Here is a 24,324-nt window from a genome sequence, read left to right as displayed (position 1 = left end):
TCCTCCTTCGTTCTGGACCAGAAAACTAAACTACAAATGTGATAATAGCCTATTGGTTTCAGGACGTCATCTGAACCTCTCAAACCTTTTTTTCCTGAAATGAAACGTGACACTAGGGAATGGGTTAAACTTACATTTCTGTTTAACGCCTGAATTGTTCCGTATATTAAAGGTGTAACATAGCTGCGGTGTACAAAGTTCATGATGTCAGTGCTTGAAGGTATAAAGTCTGAAACACTACAGATGATTGACATGTTGAGAAGGTTTAAGGTTATTAAGGTTATTATGTACAGATAAAAACAATAGTGACTCTGGATGGAGCAAGGTGAATAGCCCCGTCACAATAAATGCAGGCCTAAGCACGGTGGAGGAGTGGTGCTGGTAGGGGCTGCTGCCATAAACGAACTACATGGACTTTTCTATTTGAAAAAGTGGATTCCCGCCTGAACTGGGAGCCTTCCCGAGCTCTGTTACTGTAAAAACGAACAATAAAAACAAAATCTCAGATTCCCTACACTGTCACTCTGCAGATCTTTATCTAAGCTTTGTGTAGTACACCTTAGGGCGTTGCTTTGAAGTAGGCAGTTTCTGTAAATAAGGTGTGTTACATGTAGGACCCGAGATTTCATCAGGATCGGAACAAACCTCTTCAGCCCAAACAATCACCCCTATCTCTAGGTATGTGTAGTCTGTGGCTCTGGTTTTTATGTAATTCAGTATAAATGAGAAAAATCTTTTAGCTCTGGCACAACCTTCTCTCTGATCTGCCAGATTTCTTTTTTTTTTCTCTCCTGTGGAACTGTGGCATTTTCCAGGAATTCGGCTGCTTGGTATTTCCTCCAGGGGAATGAGCCGGGCTGCCCAAATTTCTGGTCAAGCCTCGACACGTCGACACGGCGTCACGGCGTCACGGCGCACGGGCACGAATGCATGGTATGGAAAAACGACTGGAGTCTACGGCTTCAGTTTTGGATCGTGGACCGACAGCTTGGAAGCGGATCATTTTTAGATCACTTCTGGATCCCTTTTTTTTCTTTTTTATCCGGGTGCTTGAATCGTTTAAATTGATTGCACTGGGAAACGCATCAGCGGAGTGAAGGAGCAGCCTCTCTTTGACAGATTAGAACTTGCTGTGACCTGATCTGTGCAGAATGTTGCCCTCCCCCTTCTTTTTTTTCTTTTTCACTGAAACGTTGCAGAAAAAAAGCAGTCTAGTGCTGCATGACTTGGACTTGCTGATTAAACTGATAGCTCTTTTCAGAGCTGAAATCGCCTCAAACATCAAGGATTTTTTTATCCCTAGAACTGATGACTAAATTGTTAGATTCAACTGAAGTTTTAGACATATAATCAGTCATTTATCATATTCAAATAGAGCAAAGTTATCAGATGGGATTAGAATGAAAGTGATGTCCGAGCTCAGTCAAATTGAAGCAGATTCCAGCGATTGTATTCTGCAATAACAGGCAGGTTAGTGTTAAAGATGAAAACTGACTGGTGCCTGAATCGCTCCATGATCAGGGTGTGTGAATGAAATGAAATGAAACAGGAAGGCCTCGTATCTGAAAGAGGAACGGTAGTTTTCATTATTTTATTGTAGGGTTTGTACTTCCGCTAAAGTAAAGGAACTGAGTTCAACTGAGTACTTCATTCAGAGTAGTCAAGTCGGGTCAAATTTATTTATGTAACACTTTTCAGCAACAAGGTGAGTTCAAAGTACTTTTTACAACACAAAAACACAAAAATACTGAGTCATCGTGAAAACACGCACAATAATATCAAAAGCTGAACTAAACTTATCTAAAACATGAGCTAAGATGATCTAAATAGGATAAATGAGCAGAAGTAACATAAACGTGCAAGAAAACTAGGATATAAAAAGCTAAACTTATCTAAAACAAGTCATACTAAAGATAAACTGAGGAAAACCAAACTAAGATATAATAAGCTAAAATAAACTAAACTAGGATTTAAAAACCTCAGCTGAACAGATCAGAAATGAAGCTAAGACAGACTAAACTAAAGGTACCAGAAGGCCAACTAAGAGTTAAAAACACTTTAATAAAAGGCCAACTAAAGGTGTCAGAAGGCTTAAAAAAAACAAAGCTAAATTTATCTAAAACACAGGCTAAACTAAACTATAAAATAAGCTTAGCCAAGCAAACTAAAATAAGTTTAAACAAGCAAAGGCAGGATAAAATTGACTAAGTCATACTAAAATAAATGGAGTAAAACTAAACTAAGATATAATAAGCTAAAATAAAATAAACTATAATTAAAGAACTTCAGCTGAACAGACTAAGATAAACTATACCTTTGCTAATGCTAATTCAACTAGTTTCAGTTAATGAAGGGAAAAAAACATAAGAATAGCAAACTACTTTGGTTTTATCTGTAAAATCGAGGTGTTCTTATTCTAAAATTTAGTTAATTAGCATTTTTATTTTTCTGCGGGGATTTTATTCCCTTTGTTTTGGTCATGACACGGCCTATTCAGTCCGAGAGAGATTCAAAACAACAACGAATTAAAGTGCCTAGTGTTCGTTGAAGGAACGCATATCGCCGCCACCTTTCACGCCGGAGCTTTAAACTAAGATCATCTTATGATGAGGAGGAACAGAGTCATCGCTGCTTTGGTAAAAACCTTGTGAATGATGTCATGTGTGGTCTCACAAGATGTGCTAGCGCTCGCAGTGTGCCAAAGCTCATATCTGTACAACTGACCCTGAGATATTATGTTAAAAGATAAACAAACACACCTCTGAGCTTTTAGCACATAATTGCAATACTTGTTGGTTAAATGCCTCAGTCTGATCACTGTGCTGTCAGATTGGTTCTTCTAATCTTCTCTAATTCTGTCTAGAGTCAAAAAGTTAAAAGTAAAAAGGAAAACCAGTGAATTTGAATGAAAACTGGTGAAATCAGATCATCTGCAGCAGTAATCCACAGGATATTGGCATGAAGGCACCAGGAAGTAATGTTTAAACACTCACATGGGTCACTCCTCAGCATGGATACTTTTCATTTTTAAAATTTTTGTGTTATTTGGAATTAATCGTGAACAATATCACTAATATACCTCATCAGCTTTTTTTGTATTTTTAAACGACAGCACCACGACCGTCGAGTGTAACGTTTCCATTGCAGAGTTTGGTCCGTCTACATAAGGTTCACTGGGAATTTAGCTCCTCTGGCACTCCAATGCCCAACTCTCAGACTGCTCAACCATCCAGAAAGCCTGTGCCCGTGGCGAGTGAGTGGAGAGCTGCAAACGGGAGGAAGTGAAAGTGAAAGAAAGAGTCCAGGCAAATTATTGACTGTTCAGAGGCTGCAAGATAAGAATACACAAATGACTTGTTTCCATAAAAGAAAAAAACAAAAAAACAGGAGTGGATTATTTTCATCCAGCAGTAGTTTTGTATTTCACAAGAAGATGTTAATCAAATAATTTTTAGTTGCAAATCATGCCTTAAAGGCTTTACTACGAAAAGGTAGCAGGAAAAACAAGTTTCACACCAGCTGAGAAGTTATTCACTGCTAAAATGACTGTTAAACAACATTAATTTCCACTGAGCTGATTTTTCTTAACAGTTCTTAAAACTGGGCCACATAAGGCAGACCTAACAGCTTGGTTCAAAGAAAAGGTTCACTACAAATAACCTCATTTGGCTCTTCCTCTCTTTATGTTTGACATAAAAATCAATAAAAAGGTGTTTTTGAATCCTGAGTTTCTATGCTGTCTTAGTATTGAAAAGTATGGAATATCCTTTCTTAAGTTCCAAGTATGACTAATGATATATAAAAAAGCCAAATAGAGTATAGCATGTTTCCAGATTTTACCCGTTCTGATTCTAAAACAGCCCAAACGAGTAGTGTTTTTCAGATTTATTACAAAGAAAACCTCATGTTGTAAAACCCCTGTAAACCAGTCTAAGCTGTTATAAACAGCAGATGCTGACAGTTAGCTGGGGATTAGGACTGTCACGATAACAAATTTTGCTGGATGATTAATTGTCTCAGAAATTATTTCAATAAATGATAATATTGTTTGGAGGCCGTTTTAAACTAACGCAATGATAATAACATAATAGTGCAAGTACATCCTCTCAAAGATTAATGAACTTTACTAACACCTAACACTGGAACTGGAACACAAAATAAACAAAACGACCAAAAACAAAAATGAAATGGACTCAGAGTTCATTTTAACGATAACGCTGATAAATGAAAATTACCGATCTCATTTTAATTTATCATGCAATTAGTTGATTTATCGTTTATTGCGACAGGCCTACTTGGGATGTCCCAATAAAGGTTTTTTTTTTGTCCCTGATACCAATATGAATCATTTAAAGTGAAAGGATATCGAGTCTCAATCCGCTACTTACAAAATAAGGAGGAAGCCCTGTGTCGGTTCTGTTGTGTTGGGAGGGTAGGACGTCCTGGGGCTCCAACAGCTCCAAAGAACAACAACAAAAAAAATATTTTCTCCACCACAGCCATCGGTTGGTAGCCCAGAGCAATAAATCCAGTTACCTGCTCTGTCATCCTTTTTGCTTTTTGAAATAGAAACCATATTATTGGAACAACAGTTTTGCTCACCTCTTGAGAGGCCCTCCAGCTGAAGCTAACCATTAGCATCAGCATTACCTTATGGTCTGGTGGCTGGTTACTTCATCGCTCTCTTTGTATTTTAAAATACTTCCATGCCTCAGACACGTCGCTGTATTATGAGTGGCACAGCTGGCGTTAAGTAGGTCAACAGCTAAGATTGGGCGCGGAATGGGGCAGCTACTTTGAACCGATCGATGACGAATGCCTCGATCGAGACGTCTCCACCGTTATATTATATCTACCGCCATACATTGCTCAACTTGTCGTTAACAAGTTAGTCAGGTTACTCAAAATGAACCTCAAGAAAAATTGAACCCTGTGATTAAAAGAGAAATCAATTTTATTCCAAAAAGCTCCCACCCACCAGAAAAGTAGATCCTCGGCATCACCATACAGCCTGTGCTTGAATGTCAAAAACAGCTTTAAAATAAGCTGAGAAATCTGTGAATTGGAGTCTGGAGTAGTCTTGAATTTTGACACAAAAATGAGTAGGAACCCTGTGATTTGATACCGGTCCATTTTATGGCTTTGCAGCGTTGAATCTAACGTCTGTGCAGTGATTTACAGCAGATGTTGAAAACCTCGACGGGTCATGTATCGCAAATAAAAGCCCTAAAATTCTGCTATTAATTTGATCTCCCCGCTCCGTTTGGAAAGTATTCTCACTGTCGAGCGTTTCCTTTTAGTTTCTGAGAGTTTCTTTATTCAAACACTCAGTGCTGAACATATTTCTGTGGTAGCAGAAAGGACTCTGCGGTTGAATACTTTGTGTTTGTGACCTTGAGGCGAATATTTCCCGTAGGCGGCCTTGTTTTTTTTGTTTTGTGTTTTCTTTTCTGATAATTCTGTTCTGAACTGAAGCTTCTCTAACGTCATCTTTGAAAACGCTCGCAGATTAAATGGCCTTTGAATCACGCATTAAATGAAGTTTTCTTGACCTAGCACCTTGGTTGACGTTAAATAATAAAGAAGAGCAGTGTGCGTGCGTCCTTTAGATGCTTTAGCGTCAAATCTGTTTTAGAGTTTCTGGTACGTTTGCGATATTTAAAAGAAAAAATCTTACCAAAAAAGGCAGAAATATCAGCTTTCCAAATCCTCTCAAGTTTGCAGTTTGGATGAGATCCGTAAAGAATCTCTGCTCCTGCCTTCTAAAGGAAAACATTTGAACAGGAACTGCTCCGTCCCTTGTGTCCTCTCAGTGAACCATCACTTTATCAGTGTTTTTTTTTTTTTTTTCTTTTCGCCGCTGACGTCAGGAGTTGCTCATCTTTGCCCTTATGTTTGCAGCGGTGCCATATCCTCCCGGTACGCGCCTGTCTGTCAAAGAGCTGTACGCGAACGGGAAGCCCGACCTGGAGCAGCTGAAGGCCCACCTGGTGAAGGAGGGCCGGCTGGAGGAGGAGGCGGCCCTGCGGATCATCAACGAGGGAGCCGGCATCCTGCGCCAGGAGAAATGCATGCTGGAGGTGGAAGCTCCCATCACAGGTAAACCCTTCTTCCTGCATCAGGTGTGGGTTTCCTCCATCAGCTGACATCATCCACAGGCAGAGAGAATGTGTGTGTGTGTGTGTGTGTGTGTGTGTGGAGGGACTTTCTGGAAACTGATCCTTCAGTCTATTTCTACCTTTGTGACATGTGGCCTAGCTTCTTGCTGTCAGGCTATTTTTATTTCCCTCCTCAGTGTCCTTTATTGATCCTTTTATTTTCATGGTATACGCCTGCTTTATTTTCTTTAATCTTTAAAACTCTTTCTTTTGATCAATCAGGTTTGTTAGGATTTCTTTTCTATCAGTATATCTATTCAAACAAATTATAAAATACATATAAGACTATAAACGTATATATCAACCAAGGAGTTGAAGCTTTTCTTGTGTTCAACTTGCATACGTGGAGGTTGAGTTGTTATTTATTAATATTACTATTAAGGTGGGTGATAATGTTGTTTGCCCGTGTTTGTGTGTGTGTTAATGTGTGTCTCTGTCTGCTACCAACTGGACAAATTTGATTGAAACTTTCAGAACGTAATCCTGAACGTCTACAGCTGATTAACTTTTAAAGTCAACCCGATTCAAGAGGGCCGCCACAGCCTACTGACCTTAAACAAGTCAAAATAGCTATAACTCGATGAATTTTTTCACATATTTACCTCAAATTTGGCATGGCAGTAGCTGAGACTGATCCCAAACATGTACGCTGAACCCATCAGACGAGCTCTCGCAGAACGTCATACACAAAGTTTGACTGTAACGCCGTCCCTTCTCAACACATGATCTTAGTCTAAAACTCACAGGTTCTTGTTTGAAACTTTGACATGCAAGGTGGAGGGCGATATGCATTCCTTCAAGGAATTCCAGTTTTAATTTTAATTAGGATTTAGCTGGTACTTTGTCAGTCGCCACCAGTTTCTTTGGCATAAACGGATCCGACAGGTTTTTGGTGAAGTTCCAGGCTTCAGTCTTCAGCTGTTGTGTTTTTACTGCCTGGGCTGTCTGTAGACATGTTATTGGGATTGTCTGCAGCAAATGGAGAAATGTAAGAAAATGAAACCACCCTCAACAGATACTGTATATAAGGGGTTAAGGCACTGAGTGAAATGGGATTGGTCTTTAGTTTTTTTGCTCTGTCCAGTTTTAAGCAGACTGTTTATTGTTGCAAACTTGAAGGATCCACATTTCTTTGTGGGTGAACAATATGATCAGTACCAGCAATGGATTTAAACTTGTTAGCTGTTGCAGAACGCATACTATAAATTGTTGTTTAGTAACCAGCTTCTAACAGCCATGGCAGCCATGATGTGTGTTGGTTTAACTGAATGTGGGACTGCTTCAGTGGCCTGTGGCCAGTAGGAAGGAGTCTTTCCTAGGCCTAAAAAGGCCCCCCGACTTGGAAGGACTGGACCTACCAAGGCAGCATCCTTAACTTCGAGATAGGGCAGGTAACCTTTATGCACCTCATGATTCCATTAGATAACGGTTCAGAGGGCCGTGATGCAGTTAGATCGTGCTTATTGATGCACTTTGATTATCTTGAAACTTCAGTGACTGTGGTTTATTCTACTTAACACTGATTTATGTATTTTCTAATAAAATGTGCAATAATATGTCAAAAAGCCCTATTAACCACAGACTGCTGACCAATAGTTAGCATTGATGTTTAACACTTAGATTTATACACAAATCAAATGTCTTTCAAAGTCCTTACTAAAGACAGTCATGTATGATACCTTCACTTACAGAAATGCATTCCTCATAGTTCAGCACGGAAAAGATGAAACAGATATTAAAGCACACAGCTTTACTGCAACATGTTTCAGCTACAGGAAGCTACGGGAACTCCAGGGACAAATGACACCACGCAGCAGCTACTCTGCTGCCTCCTCTCTTAAAGTGGCAGCATAGATTAATGTGACAAAATCTATTTTTGACATTTAAAAATGGATTTTACCCCAGAACCCCTGTTTTTAGACTCACTTTGAGAGCTGAAACACAACAGAGAGGTTTTTTGGATTGATGTACTGCATGAAATATCAAATGAATTGTTTGGAACGGTTAGAAATATTGTATCAGTACACTTAAAACACGTTTCCCCTTTTCCATGGGTTGTTAAATGTTCTCTACAGCCTTTTTTCCCTTCTGAAAACATTCCGGTCTTAGCTGTAAATGCACTTGAAGTGACCCCACACCTTTTCCTACACTAAAACAAATAGATTTCTGAGCATGCAAATGAGCCCCACCTCACCTGGCTGCAGCTGCTCACCTGGACTCTGCTCACTCTTTACTCACTTTGTTTCTGGTTTACAAAGTCCACCACAGAAAAATAGGTCAACCTCATCAGGATTAAATACATCAAACATTTTAAATGTGTCTATTTGAGCATGTATAACGAAAGCATTAGACGTGCTAAACAAGAAATAAAAGTGTTTTATTTCCGATTTCTTTTATCATTTGGAACAGAAACAATTGATGTAATTCTACCTCTCCCAAACCAAGAATCCATTTTCATGAGGTCTCATTTAGATGTTTTTTGTTGTTTATTTACTAATGTCAGAGTATCTAAATCCTTTTATTTGTCTTCCAGTGTGCGGAGATGTCCACGGCCAGTTTTTCGACCTAATGAAGCTTTTTGAGGTGGGCGGGTCCCCCAGCAGCACCCGCTACCTGTTCCTTGGAGACTACGTGGATCGAGGGTACTTCAGCATCGAGGTCGGTGACTCATTCGCATAATGATGGTGCTTCATATGCAGATAGTTGTCTGACAAATGGGACGCAATTATGGCAAAAGCAGACTAAACGTATCTTTACTTTCATCGCCCTCGAGTAAAAGCAATAAAGTGTTTGCCCATTTGCAAAGAGTCTCGTAAACCTCTGGGCAGATTTTAATAAAACCTATAGCTTGTAACCACTGGATGTGCGTCTACAACTGAATAACTTTTGGAGTCAACCCAGTTCAAAATGGCTACATCAGCCAACACAAAAAAAAGGCTATTACTCAGTCAGTTTTACAGCTATTGCACTGAAAGAAGTTGGTGTGGTAGTAGCTGAGAGTCATCTTTAACACATACGTCTAGCTCTAATAAAACTTGCAATGCGAGATTGTGCGCATCATTTTTGGGGTTTGACCAAAACGGCTTTAACTTTTCATCAGAAGATGACCTTAGTCTAAAACTCTGGCATTAAAGGCGGCAGGCGATATGCATTTCTTCAGGGAATGCCAGGCCTTTAAGTCTAAACTGTAAATGGGTGTGTCCCGACGTCTTACTCTGCAGTTATTTTGTGATCAACTTGATTTATTTATGGGTAATTTTCTGTATTTGAATTATCGTTTTTTTTTTTTTTGTTCTCACTGATTTAATTTATTTGTTCATTTACTGCAAATTGTGTGTTTGTTCAGTAAACAGCCCAACAGCCCAGTCTCGGCTGAATAAGAATGAGTCTTTCCCAGTTAGAAGCGCGACTCGTGCGTCGTGTCGTCGCGTGTGCGAGGATTCGAGACGCATTCGTTTTAGACCCGGCGAGCTGCAGGAACCCCGATGTGATGTTTACAGCAGCAACGGCACGTCTTTAAATAGTCGTAGAAAATGAAAGGCGCACTGTTTGCCGCCTCACCCTCCCAACTGCCACACTCTGCGCCCCACCCACGCACAAAACACACACCGTTAAACACAAGCACGCCCACACCTAGCTCGCTGCGTTTCCAACTAATCTGGAGGAACTGTTAGGGATTAGCTGGTTTGATTCCCTTTTTTCTTCTTCTTCTTTTCTCCTCCCCCCCCACACTTCCTTGTTCAGGACTATTGAGCATCCTGGAACTCCTCCTGACTGAGAGTGATGCATTACTCTGTTTAAAATTCAGATTCAGCGACTGAACTTCATTAATGCAGTTAATCTTCAGGAAGACACACGACCAGATGACTTGCTCTCAATCTGGCGAATGCTCTTAACAAATGCCGGAAATGCGTTTTGATTCCAACTTTTAAAACTCAAGTTTTTGTAAAAAAAAGTCTTCGTTTTGTTATGTTGCATCTGTCAGTGATAACACTGACCACTGACAGGGGAAGTGACAAACACAATTATCCGGTTATAGTGGTCATGGGCAGTGGGTGGGACGTGTAGGTGGGAAGTGAATGTTTCCTCTTTGTAGTTGATGCTTTTTTTCAAAGCAGAAAATGTCAGCAGCGTTGCTATTAGAGCAACTTCACCAACGGCCAAGCTACGCTGGTTTGACAGCTGGGTCATAGCATCTCAGCAACCACAGCTGGACTGTAACGATCCTGGTCTGTCCGTACGTCTGCTCCAGATCATCCGAAGGGACTCCAAGGTGTTCCCAGGCCAGCTGTGACACACAATCTTTCCAGAAACCCCCTGAGTCTATCCTAAGAATTTCTCACTAGCGGGACATGTCTCAAATACCTCTTGGAAGGTGTCCAGAAGGCATCTTTACCCAAACCCACCTCACCTGGTTCTTGTCGATGCAGAGCAGCAACCACTCTACGTTCCTCCAGAATAATCAAACTGCTCACCCTGTCCCAGAGGAAACTCATTTTCAGCTTCTTGTATATACGACGAGTTAAAAGGTAGATTGAACATCGAATTGAGAGCTTTGCCTTTTTAGCTCCTCACTTCAGACGCTGCCCCGATTCCCGCCTATCAGTCTCCTGCTCCATTCTACCCTCCCTCGTGGACAAAACCCCTGAGATAGCTTGAACTCCTCCACCTTGAGGCGGTGGCTCGTTCTCAACCCCGGGAGTTGGCGAGCCCTCCTTTTCTGGTTGAGGGCCTTGGCTTTAGACCTGGAAGTCGGCAGGATCATCCAAAGGTTCGCCGAGGAACCAAACCCAGGAAACTGATGACGGGGAGTGAAGGCTGGCTCGTGTTGTCTGATTAAATAGTTACTGTAGCTCAGGTTGCTGAATCAGTTAGTGGCATTTCCCCATCCTTATACAGTCCTGTGTGTTTCTAATCAAAATAAATGAAAGAACAGTACTTGGATCTTGTAGCCATCTTGTCTTTGGCATTATTCGGGGTCTCTAAGTGCTCATTTTGCTTGTCTTTTATTTAACCTCAAATGGAAAGTATTTAAGGTTTAATTTATACCTACATAGAGAAACATCATGGTCTCTGATGCAGAGCTAAAAAAAGCAGCATTCATTCACTGTTGAAAGCAGCTGAACTGAAAAGATATGCTTTCGTGTGTTTCAACCCCCCCTCCTTAAGGTTAAATCTAAAGAGCAACCTCAGCTTCTTATTTTGGCACCAAAAAGTGGTTTTCTCTGCCGGCTGTGCTGCGTCAGACTACTTCTAGGCGCTCTTCCTCTGTGGTCAGACCTGCTGACTTTGACAGAGCAGCTCATCAGATTCGGCTTATTGTCGATGCCTTCGGAGCATGGAAAAAAAATTCAAATTAGGTGCGTGGTTTGATGCCGCGCTAAAACACAGAGGAAGTGAGTGGCAGCTGAAAAGAACGGGGGGGTTTGTTTGAAAGTTGAGCGCAACGCTTCGGTCTCTCACCAGCTGCTTCCCCTCATGCGTGGCGGCGGAGGATTTTGTTTTTATGCCGAGGAGGGCTGTCAATCAGACGCCCTCGTCGTCACGATAAGGTTTATCATTCCTGAGGTTTTTAATCTCATCTGAATCATTATGATGTTGACATATTGCTCGTGTCTAGTTGCACCCTTGAGAGTTTTTAATGGGGACTGCTACAGATCACAGCTTGTACCAATCAATAGTTACATCAGCTAAATCTATGCTCCATTTAATAATTATCCTTTCACTCGCTGCTCTTTATTAGAGTGCTGTAGTTAGTCCTGATGTTGGCTTTCTGTGCCGTTTCCTTCATCGCCGCTTCCCAGAGTTTAGCCTGCAAGGCGGTTCCTGCCTTGTTCTCGTTCTGTTCTATAGTTTATCGCTGCGCTAACACGTGAGGGACGTTCCTGGAGTCGAAGCGTGGAAGCGGCAGGTATTATTCTCAGGATCTGGTGAGTCGAGTGTATGGTTAGCTTTGAATCTTCAGATACAGACTCTGAATTAAACCCCTAGCACGTCCACCGCATTTCACGTCCGAGGTTTAAACTCGGATCGTCTTATGATAAAAAGGGACGATTTTTACATTGAAGATGGCATTAATGTGCGAGATCTCACGGGATGTGTTCGCTCTCGGAGTGTGCGTAGAGAATGACTCTCGGCTACTACCACACCATATTTTTAGAGCGACATCTGTAAAATTGGCTGGGTTATAGCCTTTTTTTGTGTCCAACCGTCAGTTGACTGTGGCAGCCATCTTGAGTTGGCTCGACTCTAAAAGTTCTACAGTTGTAGCTGCACACCCGCTGATTACTTTCTTAACTCTGTCCAGTGGTTAATAAGATCATTTGGTAACAGACACAAGGTAAAGGCAAAGTTTTAAAATGGATATCACTTGCTCTGATAGCGCTTGGAGTTTACGTAAGTTGAGGGTGACTCTCAGCTCCTGCCACACCAAACTTTACCTCCATAGCTGTAAAATTGACTGAGTTTTGTGTGTGCGTGTTAATTGTGGCAGCCATATTGACTGGAATTGACTCCAAAACTTCATGCGTTGTAGATGTATATCCACTGATTTCATTAAAATCCATCCAGTGGTTCATCAGATATTTTGCTAACACAATAGAGTAACAAACACCCTTTGGTTTCAGGTGATAATGACTGTAACAGCTGAAGGTATGAATCAGCTGTGTTGTGTTAGGCTAACAGTGTGTGTGTGTGTGTCTGCAGTGTGTACTGTACCTGTGGGCTCTGAAGATCAACTACCCCAACACCCTGTTCCTCCTCAGAGGGAACCACGAGTGCCGACATCTCACAGAGTACTTCACCTTCAAACAGGAGTGTAAGTGCTGCGGAGCTGCGTTCGTCTTTTAAGAGTAAACAACCTTTATCACAGAGCAGCGAGGAAGGAGTGCTGATTGTGTGTGTGTGTGTCCTCCAGGTAAAATAAAGTACTCTGAGCAAGTATACGACGCCTGTATGGAAGCGTTCGACTGCCTGCCTCTGGCCGCTCTCCTCAACCAGCAGTTCCTCTGCGTCCACGGAGGCCTGAGCCCCGAGGTCACCTGCCTGGATGACATCCGCAAGGTGAGACGCTCGGACCCCGCAGGAGAAATAAGCCGCCGCTTCGGGTTGCTCACGTGGAAAGTGTGGAGTAGTGAAGTGCTTGCAAGAGATGAAGCCCACACAGCTGATGGAGGAAAAACTCGTGTGCCTCAAAAGAGCATAAAAATAGGCCCCACCCATCTGTTCCCTGAAAGGTCTGAAGGGAAAAGTTTTCTAACAACATGCAGTCCGGTCAGATCAGAAATCTGTACTAAGTGATGAAATAATTCCAGTTTTGATATGTCAAAGACAAGTTGTAGGCTTCAGGCCAAATGGAAAGTTGCAAGCTATCTTCTTGCTCATCTCTACAAACTTGTCAGAAACGTAATAAAAGCTGTACGGGGCGTCGCCAGGACCCTGACACCTCTGTTCTGGGCAGAGATAGGCAAGATCCAGGTGACTGTTAGCATGTCTATGGGGAAAAAAATGTTCTGAAAAGAGGTTTCCAATAAAGAAATGATAATTTATAATACTTTTATATTTTGGTGCGCACCTGAAAACATAAAAGCGTACCGCATTGCAGGATTTCATTTTTTTTTTTCTCCCCTACAAGCGATCTGTTTTAAATCTATCCCACCTGTGTCCAAAGTATTATTTAAGCAAACAAACAAAACTCTTAACACTGCTGGAGGTGGGCACGCGACACACCAGGTGGGTGCCCACCAACCGGGGTGTTAATATTAAACATGATACTGTTTAATTAAACAATATTATGTTTAATTATTGATCTGTTGGATTGTTAAATCATTCATTTATTTTATTGTGGTGTCACACTATCATCCTTCATGCTGTTCATGATGAATAATTGAACATATTAAGAGCAGAGGACAGGTTACAATAATATATTAGCTTCTCTCGCGAAACGAGTCCGGCGCTGACCTTTTGACTGTCTTGACCATGTTTTATTAGCGTTGTTAGCTCCGTTAGCATCGCCAGCAGCAGCATGGGTGTGCTTGAAGTTTTCCAACAGGTTGGTAATGTTTCCTTTTCTGTCTTCTGCCCCTCAGCCTACATAAACAGCAGATCCCTCCGTCAAAAACAATGTTTTCTTTAATTCGTTAACTTTACTTTTTAAACCCCCTACAGATACATACATACAGCTCAGTGCATCTCTACTGAGTGCTTTGTTATTCAATGCATTAATAGACATAATACTCTAGCTCCAGCATATTTTAGTTAAAGTTAAAACTATATTTTCATTGGTAAGTAACATGTCTCTGCTGCCAACTTGGCGAACTGGCCTTGATTATTGGAATAAAACTAAATGAATAGTAATAATATGAGCAGACAGAACAGCATCTGCACTCAGACAACCATCCTTCTGAGGCGGCAAAGCAGAGAGCCGCGACATGCTGAACGTGCTCCAACACGACTAGATTTATTACAGCGACTGCTCAGGGTGCTGGGCTTTTTTATTCAGGACTGGCTCCTCATTCTGTCATTTATAGTATGGCTTCCCTCCCCTCCCCCTTTCTACAAAAAACAAGTAGCCATTTTAACAAAATCTGGAACAGATCAGCCTCATTTGAGAACATGGAGGAAGTTGATTTCTAACAAGTTTATCACAAGTAGCCTGGCGTTCAGCTCTGATAGTGTCTGTGGTGTTTTAGCAAACCGTTTCCAGAGCAACTGCAAAAAAAAGTTGCCAAATTTTTATCACTTTCCTAAAATGAATTTGTGTCGTCTCGTCTATCATAAACTAAAGGGGTTTTTGTTTTTTGTTTTTTTGCTGTCGTTTCCACGCAGCTGGACCGGTTTAAGGAACCTCCTGCGTTCGGGCCGATGTGCGACCTGCTCTGGTCGGACCCGGGGGAGGACTACGGCTCGGAAAAGACCCAGGAACATTTCTGCCACAACAGCGTCCGAGGCTGCTCTTTTTTCTACAGGTACGAACGAGGCCGAGCGGCCGCGGCGGGAACCACGGGGACGGCAGCGGCTTCTGTTAATCTGAGCTGATTAAAGCTTCCCCAAACAATGGCTTATCTCTGGATAAGTGACTGCTGGTTAAATCTGCTGCCGCAGATAGGGAAAACAAATATTAGTGTTCTCCGCGCTGTCTTAATATTTGGACTGGGTTGGCCGTGTTGACGCCGCGCAGAGGTCACAGAGGAGAGCTGCTGCGGCCGACTCCCGAAAGTTTGCTTTAGAGGCTCAGCTGTGTTTCTATTGGGTGTGTTGGCGATTACAACCTTTTGTGCTTTGATTTGGCTGGAAGTCCGAGTCCACACACGGGTTTGGAGGGGATGTTTGCAAAGCTTTCGACTTCCAGGTTCAAACTGTAGCCATGTGCACGATAAAGGCGAACAAAACACTAAAGCATGAAAGGGAAAATGGCAAGAAAGGGGGAACCGGTGAACTGGTTTTCAGTCCAGTTCTTGCACTTGCACCATTTTATAGACAAATACATATTTTTTTATTTTTTCCCGCCTTTCTAAACACTGACACATCAGTCAGTCAGACATTAAATGTAAAAAAATGTCTCTTCACACTGTGTTCGCATGTAGCGACAATTTCAAACTCAATCTTTTGGCTCTTTGTTACTCACAGAGACACAATTTGGCTTAATTTTCACAACTGAGGCTACCGACACATTCAACGATAACGCGTTTCGGCGGGCATGAAACAGTATTTAAACACCAACAAGGTGATTCCCAAAGAGCTTTTTGACGAAAACTTGTCAGTCCGGTCAGCAAATGTGAGAAAAGGAGACAAACAGAATAAAATCGCCGTTTTTTAAAAACTGTCTGTCGTGAAACTCATCGTCCTTCAGTTGATCCTTCTACTTTTAGTGAATACTTGTTTAGGATTCACCTTGTTGGTGTGTTTTTGTCCTAGAACTCGGATATACCTGTCAGATCCTGCTGCGATTTTTGTTAGATTCAGCTAAAGAAGTGAAAAGGTGTACACTCTATCCGTATAACAAAAAGAAAACCATTCCTTTTAAAATGCTCAAGTCTAAAAAATGGACTAAAATAAATGAAAATCTTCTGCACAGGTTAGTATCAGGTGATATTTTGCATAATGAACTGAGTGAAATCCTTGACTAAACTTGTATTTTAGAGGAACATTTGTAGATTCTAAAGGGTGTCTTGGTATGGAAAGTTTATTAGTGGGTTTTTTAGTGAGGTAAGGAACAATAAAATCTTAAATAAATATTTCAGTATATGTACTACAAACAAAAAAAGGCTATAGAAGTCTTTTATTGTCAAATACTTTCATTATAGATTAACTGGAGGAAAATGGTGCTGTTTAGAATTACAGCAAAATGAAAAAGAAAAATATTTAAAAACTCACTGGCGAAGTCTGTTTGACTTGTGTGTGTGATATTAGAAAAAGGCAGAAAAACGAAGCAGTAAAAGGCTGAGTGACATGTTAGGAAAAGCACCCAGACGCTTCCCAAGCTTGCTGAAATCCCTGATCCTAATGAATCTATAGTTTTAGTGCGTTCAAACTGGACTAAAACAGATTTTCTTGCTGGCGCATCATCCGAGGTAATGGAGAGGGGAGGGGAGGGTAGGGGTGGGGGTGGGGGGGAGTCTAGATATCATGAAGCAAAATGTCTGATCATCGTTTTCCACCGTCCTGCTGCAACCACCTGCATGTTGTTTTTCTTCTAGTTACCCAGCAGTATGTGACTTCCTGATGAACAATAACCTGTTGTCTGTAATACGAGCACACGAAGCCCAGGACGCGGGGTGAGTCGCAGATGTCGCTCTCCTGCTCAGAGCTTTGATTTCCCTCCGTATGTTTAAACATCTGCATGCACGTTGCTAAGCTCTTGCTTCGCTTCCAATTGGTTTTCAAACCACTGTGTCGAATACACAAAGCCTCAGATGTCTTAACAACGGCACTTTTTTTTTTTTTGACTGCCAGGTACCGAATGTACAGGAAAAGTCAGACGACGGGCTTCCCGTCTTTAATTACAATCTTCTCCGCTCCCAACTACCTAGATGTGTACAATAATAAAGGTAGGAGAAGCGAAGGAGGGGAAACCATGGCAACAGGTGGGAGACCTTGAGTCCCTGGCAACAGGACGGCAAGATTTTTGACGCGTGTTTGTTTTGTCCTCAGCGGCGGTGCTGAAATATGAGAACAATGTTATGAACATCCGGCAGTTCAACTGCTCCCCTCACCCTTACTGGCTGCCCAACTTCATGGACGTCTTCACCTGGTCCCTGCCCTTCGTCGGGGAAAAAGGTTCGTCTTTTATGTGTCCAAGAGGCGTGTGACAAACACACGATTTATCATTTAAATTGAGTAAGATTTAAAACTTTAAAGAAAGCACGACAGTGTTGGCCCGGAGTGAAGGGACAAAGAAAACGCAGTATGAGTGGGAGTGATGTAATACTGTCTGGCTGCCTGTTGATGTTATTCAGCATTTAAGCCTGTTATATTTTATTTTTTATATATATAAGCTTCATTGGGTCAGAACATGAGTCACAATGAGATTAGGCCACAAAAAGGTGTTCCAGAAAAGGGATAAAAAAGAAAAGCAGAATTGAGAAAGCTCCTCGGAGGGAAACGAAATGTCTTCAGCTACAGAAGAGACGTCCAGTTGTTTTTTGTTTTTTAACCCTTTTTTTTATTTACCATGTCCTGAATGACTGAGAATTTACACCAGCACCAAAAGGTGTTTGGATCAACTATTCATGTTAAGGAAATCTAAATATTTAAGAAGGAAACTGCCCTATTTTTATAATAATGTGTCCTCCGAACTGCTGCACAGCCCTCTGATCGGTTTTAATGAATTGTTGAATTCTGTGCGTTCGCGCCGTCTGTCCCGATGACCTAAAACCCAACCCGCCGCTGCGTTGTTCCCCACAGTGACCGAGATGCTGGTGAACGTCCTGAACATCTGCTCCGACGACGAGCTGATGTCCGAAGGTGACGACACGTGTGAGGGTAAGCCTCTTCTTCTTCTTCATCTTCTTCATCTGTCGGACGCTTCGACGCCGAAGCCGCTCGGCTGTTAGTTTGCACTCGCTCGAGGTTTACACGTGTGAAACTCTTCAGTTCGTCACCTCCGTGTGTCGGTCAAATATTTGTTAGTTGTGCAAGGGTTGCACAGAGAGGCTCCTGGTTGTTGGACTTCTGAGCAACAAATTCATACTTTTACTCTTGCTGTACTCGGGCCGACAGGCGTGTTATTTTTTAATTTTTTTTTTTTCTGGTTGTTAACCCCTTAAAATGAATGTCCTGAATGAAGTTGCGACCTAAATGGAAGCCAAAATGCAAAGGAGCGACATGGCGACGTGTCCGTTTCACGTCCCGTAAAACAACAACGCCTCCTTGTTGAATTAATTTGACTAAAGTCAGGTTTGGAGCTTCAAAGCTAAATAACCAGGATCTAAACGGAGCTGCAGATGTCACATGCTGTGCTCAGATTCTGCTATAATTCTCTCAGTCGGAACAATTGAACCCGTCCGTGCGTCCAAGGGTTTTTTTTTTTTTTTTTTTAAGGATGACACTGAATGCTACTTTGCTGATGGCGAAGGTTTAAAACAAGAGAAAAAGTCACAGAAAAAGAAGCCCACACTCCTCCTCATGTTCTCACATTTACATGAGTCCTGACTGCAAACCCGAGGGGCATAAACAAACATTTTTCTCTGATCCAAAATTTTTCATTTAGATGATAATTTTAGCGTTTGTGTTTGTCAAATTCTGTTCAGTTCAAACAAAGCTGAAACACATCTGTTCGTCTTCTCCGGAGCAAACGTCACTCCTGCAGATGAACTCAAATCTACAACCTTTGTTGCCACGGTTCAGTTCTTCTTTATCTGTTAACAATCCAGTTAATCTAAAGATACGTCTTAACATTTAGCACCTGCGAGTTCCCTTATAACCGCAAATGCTCCTCTTTGAAACGAATGCAACCAGGCAGGCGAGTTCCAATCCCGTTTTGAGTTTGTTGATCTGTTCAGTAATAATGTCCGTACAGCGCCCTAATGCAGGTTCCAGATGAGTCACGTAATGGCTGCTCAGGAAGCGGCGGCGTTGAACAGGGTTCGTACTTTCCTCCCCGATGCATCACTTTCTAATCTGCCCGCAAGTCTGTATTTTTCCCAGGAGGCAACAACACAAGCCGCCCTTCTGTCACTGGTTAGTTGTGATTTTTTTCGGGGGGGGGTTGCTTCAATAAGTGGTTTGCGTTTGACATTTGGCTTAGAAGTAAAATCCCACTTTTATTTATTTATTTTTTTTTCTAGCACCAGTCCAACCCAGTGTGGTCTGACTTTACATTTGTCTTCTTCAGTCCCAGATTAGTAGCTACAGTGATGCTCTCTTTATAAAGGGAAGTTTTTATAAGGAAGTCTGGGGGGGGATTCTTCAGACCCAGCAAAGATTGTAATTGTGTCCTTCGAAACCACCAAAAAACCCCAAAATGTTAAGATTTTGGGAACAGATTTTACGCTCTGTGCAACTTGTCCACTTAGTTATGCCGTAAACGGAAAAAGAACAGATTTTTAAAACCACCTTTTTTGCCCACCAATTCTTCATTTGTTGTTTTCAGACCTTTGTGTGGTGCAGATGTCGGGTTTTGTGTTTTGCCGCCACACTGGTGCAGAGATATTCACAGTCATTGCAACACATCTTGGTATTTTTAAACTTCTTGCGTATTTGAGGCAACAGGATTCGTACCCTTATGAACCTGAAGGGACATGTCAGTCAGTGCCACTCGTTCGTGCTTTCGAACTCACGCGGCGGCCATTTTCGTGGTCGTCTTGGAACATTTAGCTGCAGTTCTGACGCCACTACATGGTGCCCGAGAAGCTCGGCGTGTGGCGCGATCAGCGGTGTGCAGGGCGTTGCAGAAAATGGACCATAATGCATTGCGGCCTGAGCCAGCGAAGCATGCTAATGCAATTTCTGCAGCTCATTTTGATTAGAGATGTTTAAAAATAAAAAAAGGCCTCGGCACGATCGTCTTCTAGACATCTTTAACGTTTAGTGGCTCGTCTCCTCCACTAACTGAGCTGCAGAACTTTTAAACCCAAACTGTATTTAAAATGTTTAACAAGCTTAAAGAAAGTTGGTTTGTTGGAAATCACAACATAAAAAGTGAACCGCTAGCTTTTATTTACTCTAAAAGACAACGGTTATGTACAGAAATATTTTGTAGGTAATTCCTTATTTTAATTTCAACTTAATTAGTTCCAAGCTTGTGTAAATTAACACAGCACAACAAATAATTATAACAGATAATCCGATATGTTGCTGACATGATGATGGTAGTAAAACCACCGCAGTCCATCTCGAGTTCCTCTCGGCGCCACCTGACTGAATACCCGCTGCATATTTATGAAGCGCCGCCGCGTTCGAGTGGCGTTCGAAATGCAAAAGCACCGAGCGAGCCCCCTATTTAGCCCACTATATAATGAACACGACGTAGCGAGGGAATGAGCGAACGGTTCGTGGCACGTTGCCATGCCGACCCGCAGTGGGTGTCTAACTCTGAATCTGATTAATTCAGCCGAGGAGGAAGTGAAACCCTGAAGGAAGTGTGCTGTAAACTGTTAGAAGAAAAAAAAGCAACTAGGTGTCGGTGCTAAGCTGTCAGTACTCTACTCTTTTAAAAAAATAAAAAAAATAAAAAATTGAAGCCACTTTTTTTCCCTTTCTTTCTAGGTTTTACTTCAGGAAGCTTGACCGCGTTGTGTTTACGAAGGCAATTAGCACCGACCTCTGAGTCAGTGAAGCATAAAAGCAGCAACCAAACTTAATGGATGAACCTGTTTAATCGTAACAAACAGCTTTATTTAAGCAGAGCCGAGTGTAGATGGTGACTTTAGGCTCTTTGTTGCAGCTTTCTTCTGCTTCTTTAGTTACATCTACAAAACTGACAAAGCTTGACAAGCTCAATGTTGTATTTTTGTACCAATAAGGTATTTTCCAAAAGCTTATTAGCCTGAGACTTTGGATTATTTGGGATGGTTGTAATCCTTGAAAATATGTGGAGAGAAGTGAACAAGTCTAGGTAGACGAATGGATTGCGAGTCCCATAAAAAAGCTATTAATAGCACAATAAATATGTAAAAATTGATTATAAATGGAATGTTTTTTTTAAGAAATGGGACAATACAACTTGTTCTCACAACTGGTTATAGGACTTCAGCTCAGTGGGAGACCCATTTAAGAGTGAATGTCCATCAAACTTGAACCCAGATCTTTACGTTTTTTTCACTGTCCACGTTGGACCCACTTCAGTCTCTGCCTGGTTCATTCCTCCATGTTTCACGTTCGCCACGTTAAGCAAAACGTTCAAAACGTTTTCTGTTACTGCACTGGCCCGCTAGAGGCTAGGATGAGTAATAAGGGAGGGACAGGTGAAAAGGAGGCACCGCCATCAGCAAACACAGGTTCTCTCAGATATTTCATGCTGGGGTTCTACAGAGGTGCAGTGCGAAAAGCGCTTTCTAGTTTGTGACAAAGAAAGTGGAGTAAAACTTTGTTTGGAAAGCAGGTTTCATGAATGAAGCAACCAAACGGGCTTTCTAACGAGAACCTAAAATAGTTTGGATTTAAACGCGCGCTGTTACAGACGCTCGTGCGTTCACACACTTTGCTGTGAAAGCTTTTATTCGCCCTTATCTACGGCGTTCAGAGGTGCGACTCAGAAGATCCTACATGATCGGCAATAAACGTTGAAGATGAGAGATGTCTGAGTGCGACAACAAGGCGGCGAAGGTTGGAGGGCGTCCGGGCTTTCGTTGCTTTTTGAAGCTCTTGGTGCAGAAGGAAACAGCCGCCGTGTTAGAATGCATGTTCTCTGACGCCACCGCTGTTTGCTCTGCAGCCGACATTTTACCTCGTGGCGTTCACTCAGCATAAATAAAGAAAACCGTGGTTATTGTGAGGATTTGGGAGATTTTGCATCTAAACTGTGGCTGCTTTCCAGTCATCTGTCGGATTAGTTTTTGGGTGAACAGATGCAGTTTTTTTTATTATTATTATTATTATTTTTCTGTGTACCTCACGGTTTACCTTCGCTCTCCAGGTGGAGCTCCAGCTGCCAGGAAGGAGGTGATCAGGAACAAGATCCGGGCGATTGGAAAGATGGCCCGTGTCTTTGCTGTGCTCAGGTGCGTTTTTCCCTTCCTGACTGCAGGATCGAATTTAAACATGGAAATAATAATAATAATGAAGCAGAGAGCAGCGGGAAGTTATTATCCTTCCTGACACTTTACATGAAGGTTAGTTTCAAATAACAGGTTGCTTAGCTTATTGTCCTTTTTAATTCCAATAAATGAGGTTATTAGGCAAAAAAGAGTTGTATTTTTTTCCGCCTTTGCTCCACTTTACATAGCGCTAATGACTTTTTTTTCTAGATTTACTTCTGTCCTCCTTTAATACCACAAAAGTGTGTCATTCCTCTTCTGAAATTAGACATTTGAAGGCCCAGAAATCCTCACAGACATCATTATTGTTGTTACTAGCAGCTGCTTGAAGATTTCTGCTTTTCTCTAACAGTTGCTTTTAAAGCGGCAACACTTGAACACTTGTTTTTTTGTGTTAAACTATGTGAAAACTTTTTTTTTTTAAATATGGCACGTAACCTTTGTGTTTTTATAGTTTGGCAAAACTAAGAAATATAACACAAACAACACCTACACATGTAAGAACTGTGAACCCCCCCCCCGCACGCGCGCTACGTGGCAGCACAGACAAAAACACAAACGTTCTCAGTTTCTTAAGAATATCTTTAAACATCTGAGATCTTCTCAAGTGTTAAATAGTCCTTGTTCCAGAGTAGACGGCCTAGAAGGTCAAACTCACTGCAACTGACTGGCTACTGTTAAAAAAGTAATAATAAATAATAGTTTTTTTTCTTTTTGCTTGCATAAAATTGCAAGAAACTACTGAAGAAACATAACAGTAAGAGAGGCTCGTCTGTATATTTAATTAAAGTGTATTTTAGTTGTTCTTTGAAAGGTTATGATCAAATATCTTACCTGTTGTAGATAGCTCTTCGAACGACCTCATTTTGAAGAAATAAAGTTAATGTTTGACACGATTAATAAGGTTGAGTCTGAGTGCTGCCGTCCTAAAATGACTCTGATCTCCAGACTTTGACAGACTTTCACGCCACCATCAGTTTCGCGTCCCGCTGTTGTTTAACACAGAAGTCTGGGATTAGTTACTTGTGCAGCGGCGAGCCGTGGCACCCCCGGCGCAGCCTGGGCTTGATGTAACAGCCATTCGTGAATCGCAAACTTACCCGCAATGTGAGCGTTTCAATAATGGCATTTGGACGAACCGCTTTTAGCTGAGCGTAACAACAACTATCTACAACAGGTAAGGTATTACATCTTCATAACAGAGCCCCACTTTGAAATGGCTGCTCTATCCCTTTTAAGAGTGAATTTCTACCGTCTAAAACTACTCAAACCTTAAAGATTTTTTTTGGCAATTCAAAAGATGTCGTGATGTGGAGATTTTCAACCCTTCTGCAGATCTTTATCCTCCACCTGGGAGCCAGGAATTCATGAACCTAAAAGTGTTAGTTTACACGGGGATCATTTAAAACGTGGTTCAACCATAGAAAGGGAAAACAAAATACTCAGAGAGCCTTATGTAATTCTGCACCACATTTAAAAGCACCACCTGATTAGTGAGACTGGAATTTTACTCTACACTGCCCTCTGCTGACCACTTTATACTTATTAATTTATTAACTTTTTTTTTCTGGTCTTACTGCAAATCCATGCTGTAATTAAATGAGAAACTGAAGCTAGGTTCTCCACCAACCAGCACTTTTAGATTTCTCTTTGTCTGGATGCCACTTGGTTGTAACTCCACCGGTCTGTCAATCAAAGCTTTTAACTCGCGTCACGTCTCTGAGAGCTGTGTCCTCCTGTCGTTGTCAGGGAGGAGAACGAGAGCGTGCTGCAGCTGAAGGGGCTGACCCCGACGGGAACGCTTCCTCTGGGAGTTCTGTCCGGAGGGCGGCGGACCCTTCAGAGCGGTGAGTGCGGCGCAGGCCAGCATCCCCACACACACTAACCTGAGAGTCCAGCTAACACTTAACGCGCCCCCCCCCCATCCTCCTCGTGCCTGCACTCACAGCCAGAAACTAACTGCTGACAAT

The 24,324-nt window shown here is 41.9% G+C and overlaps 1 protein-coding gene across 4 annotated transcripts in view; it reads left to right on the top strand.

Moving 5' to 3' along the window:
* The window catches only part of ppp3ccb (protein phosphatase 3, catalytic subunit, gamma isozyme, b), a 39,085-nt gene that overhangs the window by 10,930 nt on the left and 3,831 nt on the right, over positions 1-24,324 (top strand). For all 4 annotated transcript variants that reach the window (XM_017427467.3, XM_017427465.3, XM_017427466.3 and 1 more), the window contains exons 2-12: positions 5,902-6,099; positions 8,692-8,816; positions 12,864-12,975; positions 13,075-13,220; positions 14,985-15,124; positions 16,856-16,933; positions 17,112-17,206; positions 17,310-17,435; positions 18,063-18,140; positions 22,234-22,318; positions 24,104-24,201. In XM_017427467.3, the coding sequence (XP_017282956.1) occupies positions 5,902-6,099; positions 8,692-8,816; positions 12,864-12,975; positions 13,075-13,220; positions 14,985-15,124; positions 16,856-16,933; positions 17,112-17,206; positions 17,310-17,435; positions 18,063-18,140; positions 22,234-22,318; positions 24,104-24,201 (1,281 nt within the window). The remainder of the gene's footprint in view (positions 1-5,901; positions 6,100-8,691; positions 8,817-12,863; positions 12,976-13,074; positions 13,221-14,984; positions 15,125-16,855; positions 16,934-17,111; positions 17,207-17,309; positions 17,436-18,062; positions 18,141-22,233; positions 22,319-24,103; positions 24,202-24,324) is intronic.

Source organism: Kryptolebias marmoratus, linkage group LG14, assembly GCF_001649575.2.
Source record: "Kryptolebias marmoratus isolate JLee-2015 linkage group LG14, ASM164957v2, whole genome shotgun sequence".
Lineage (NCBI taxonomy): Eukaryota > Metazoa > Chordata > Actinopteri > Cyprinodontiformes > Rivulidae > Kryptolebias > Kryptolebias marmoratus.
The sequence above is the reverse complement of the archived record's forward strand: the minus strand, read 5'-3'. Positions and strand labels throughout refer to the sequence as shown.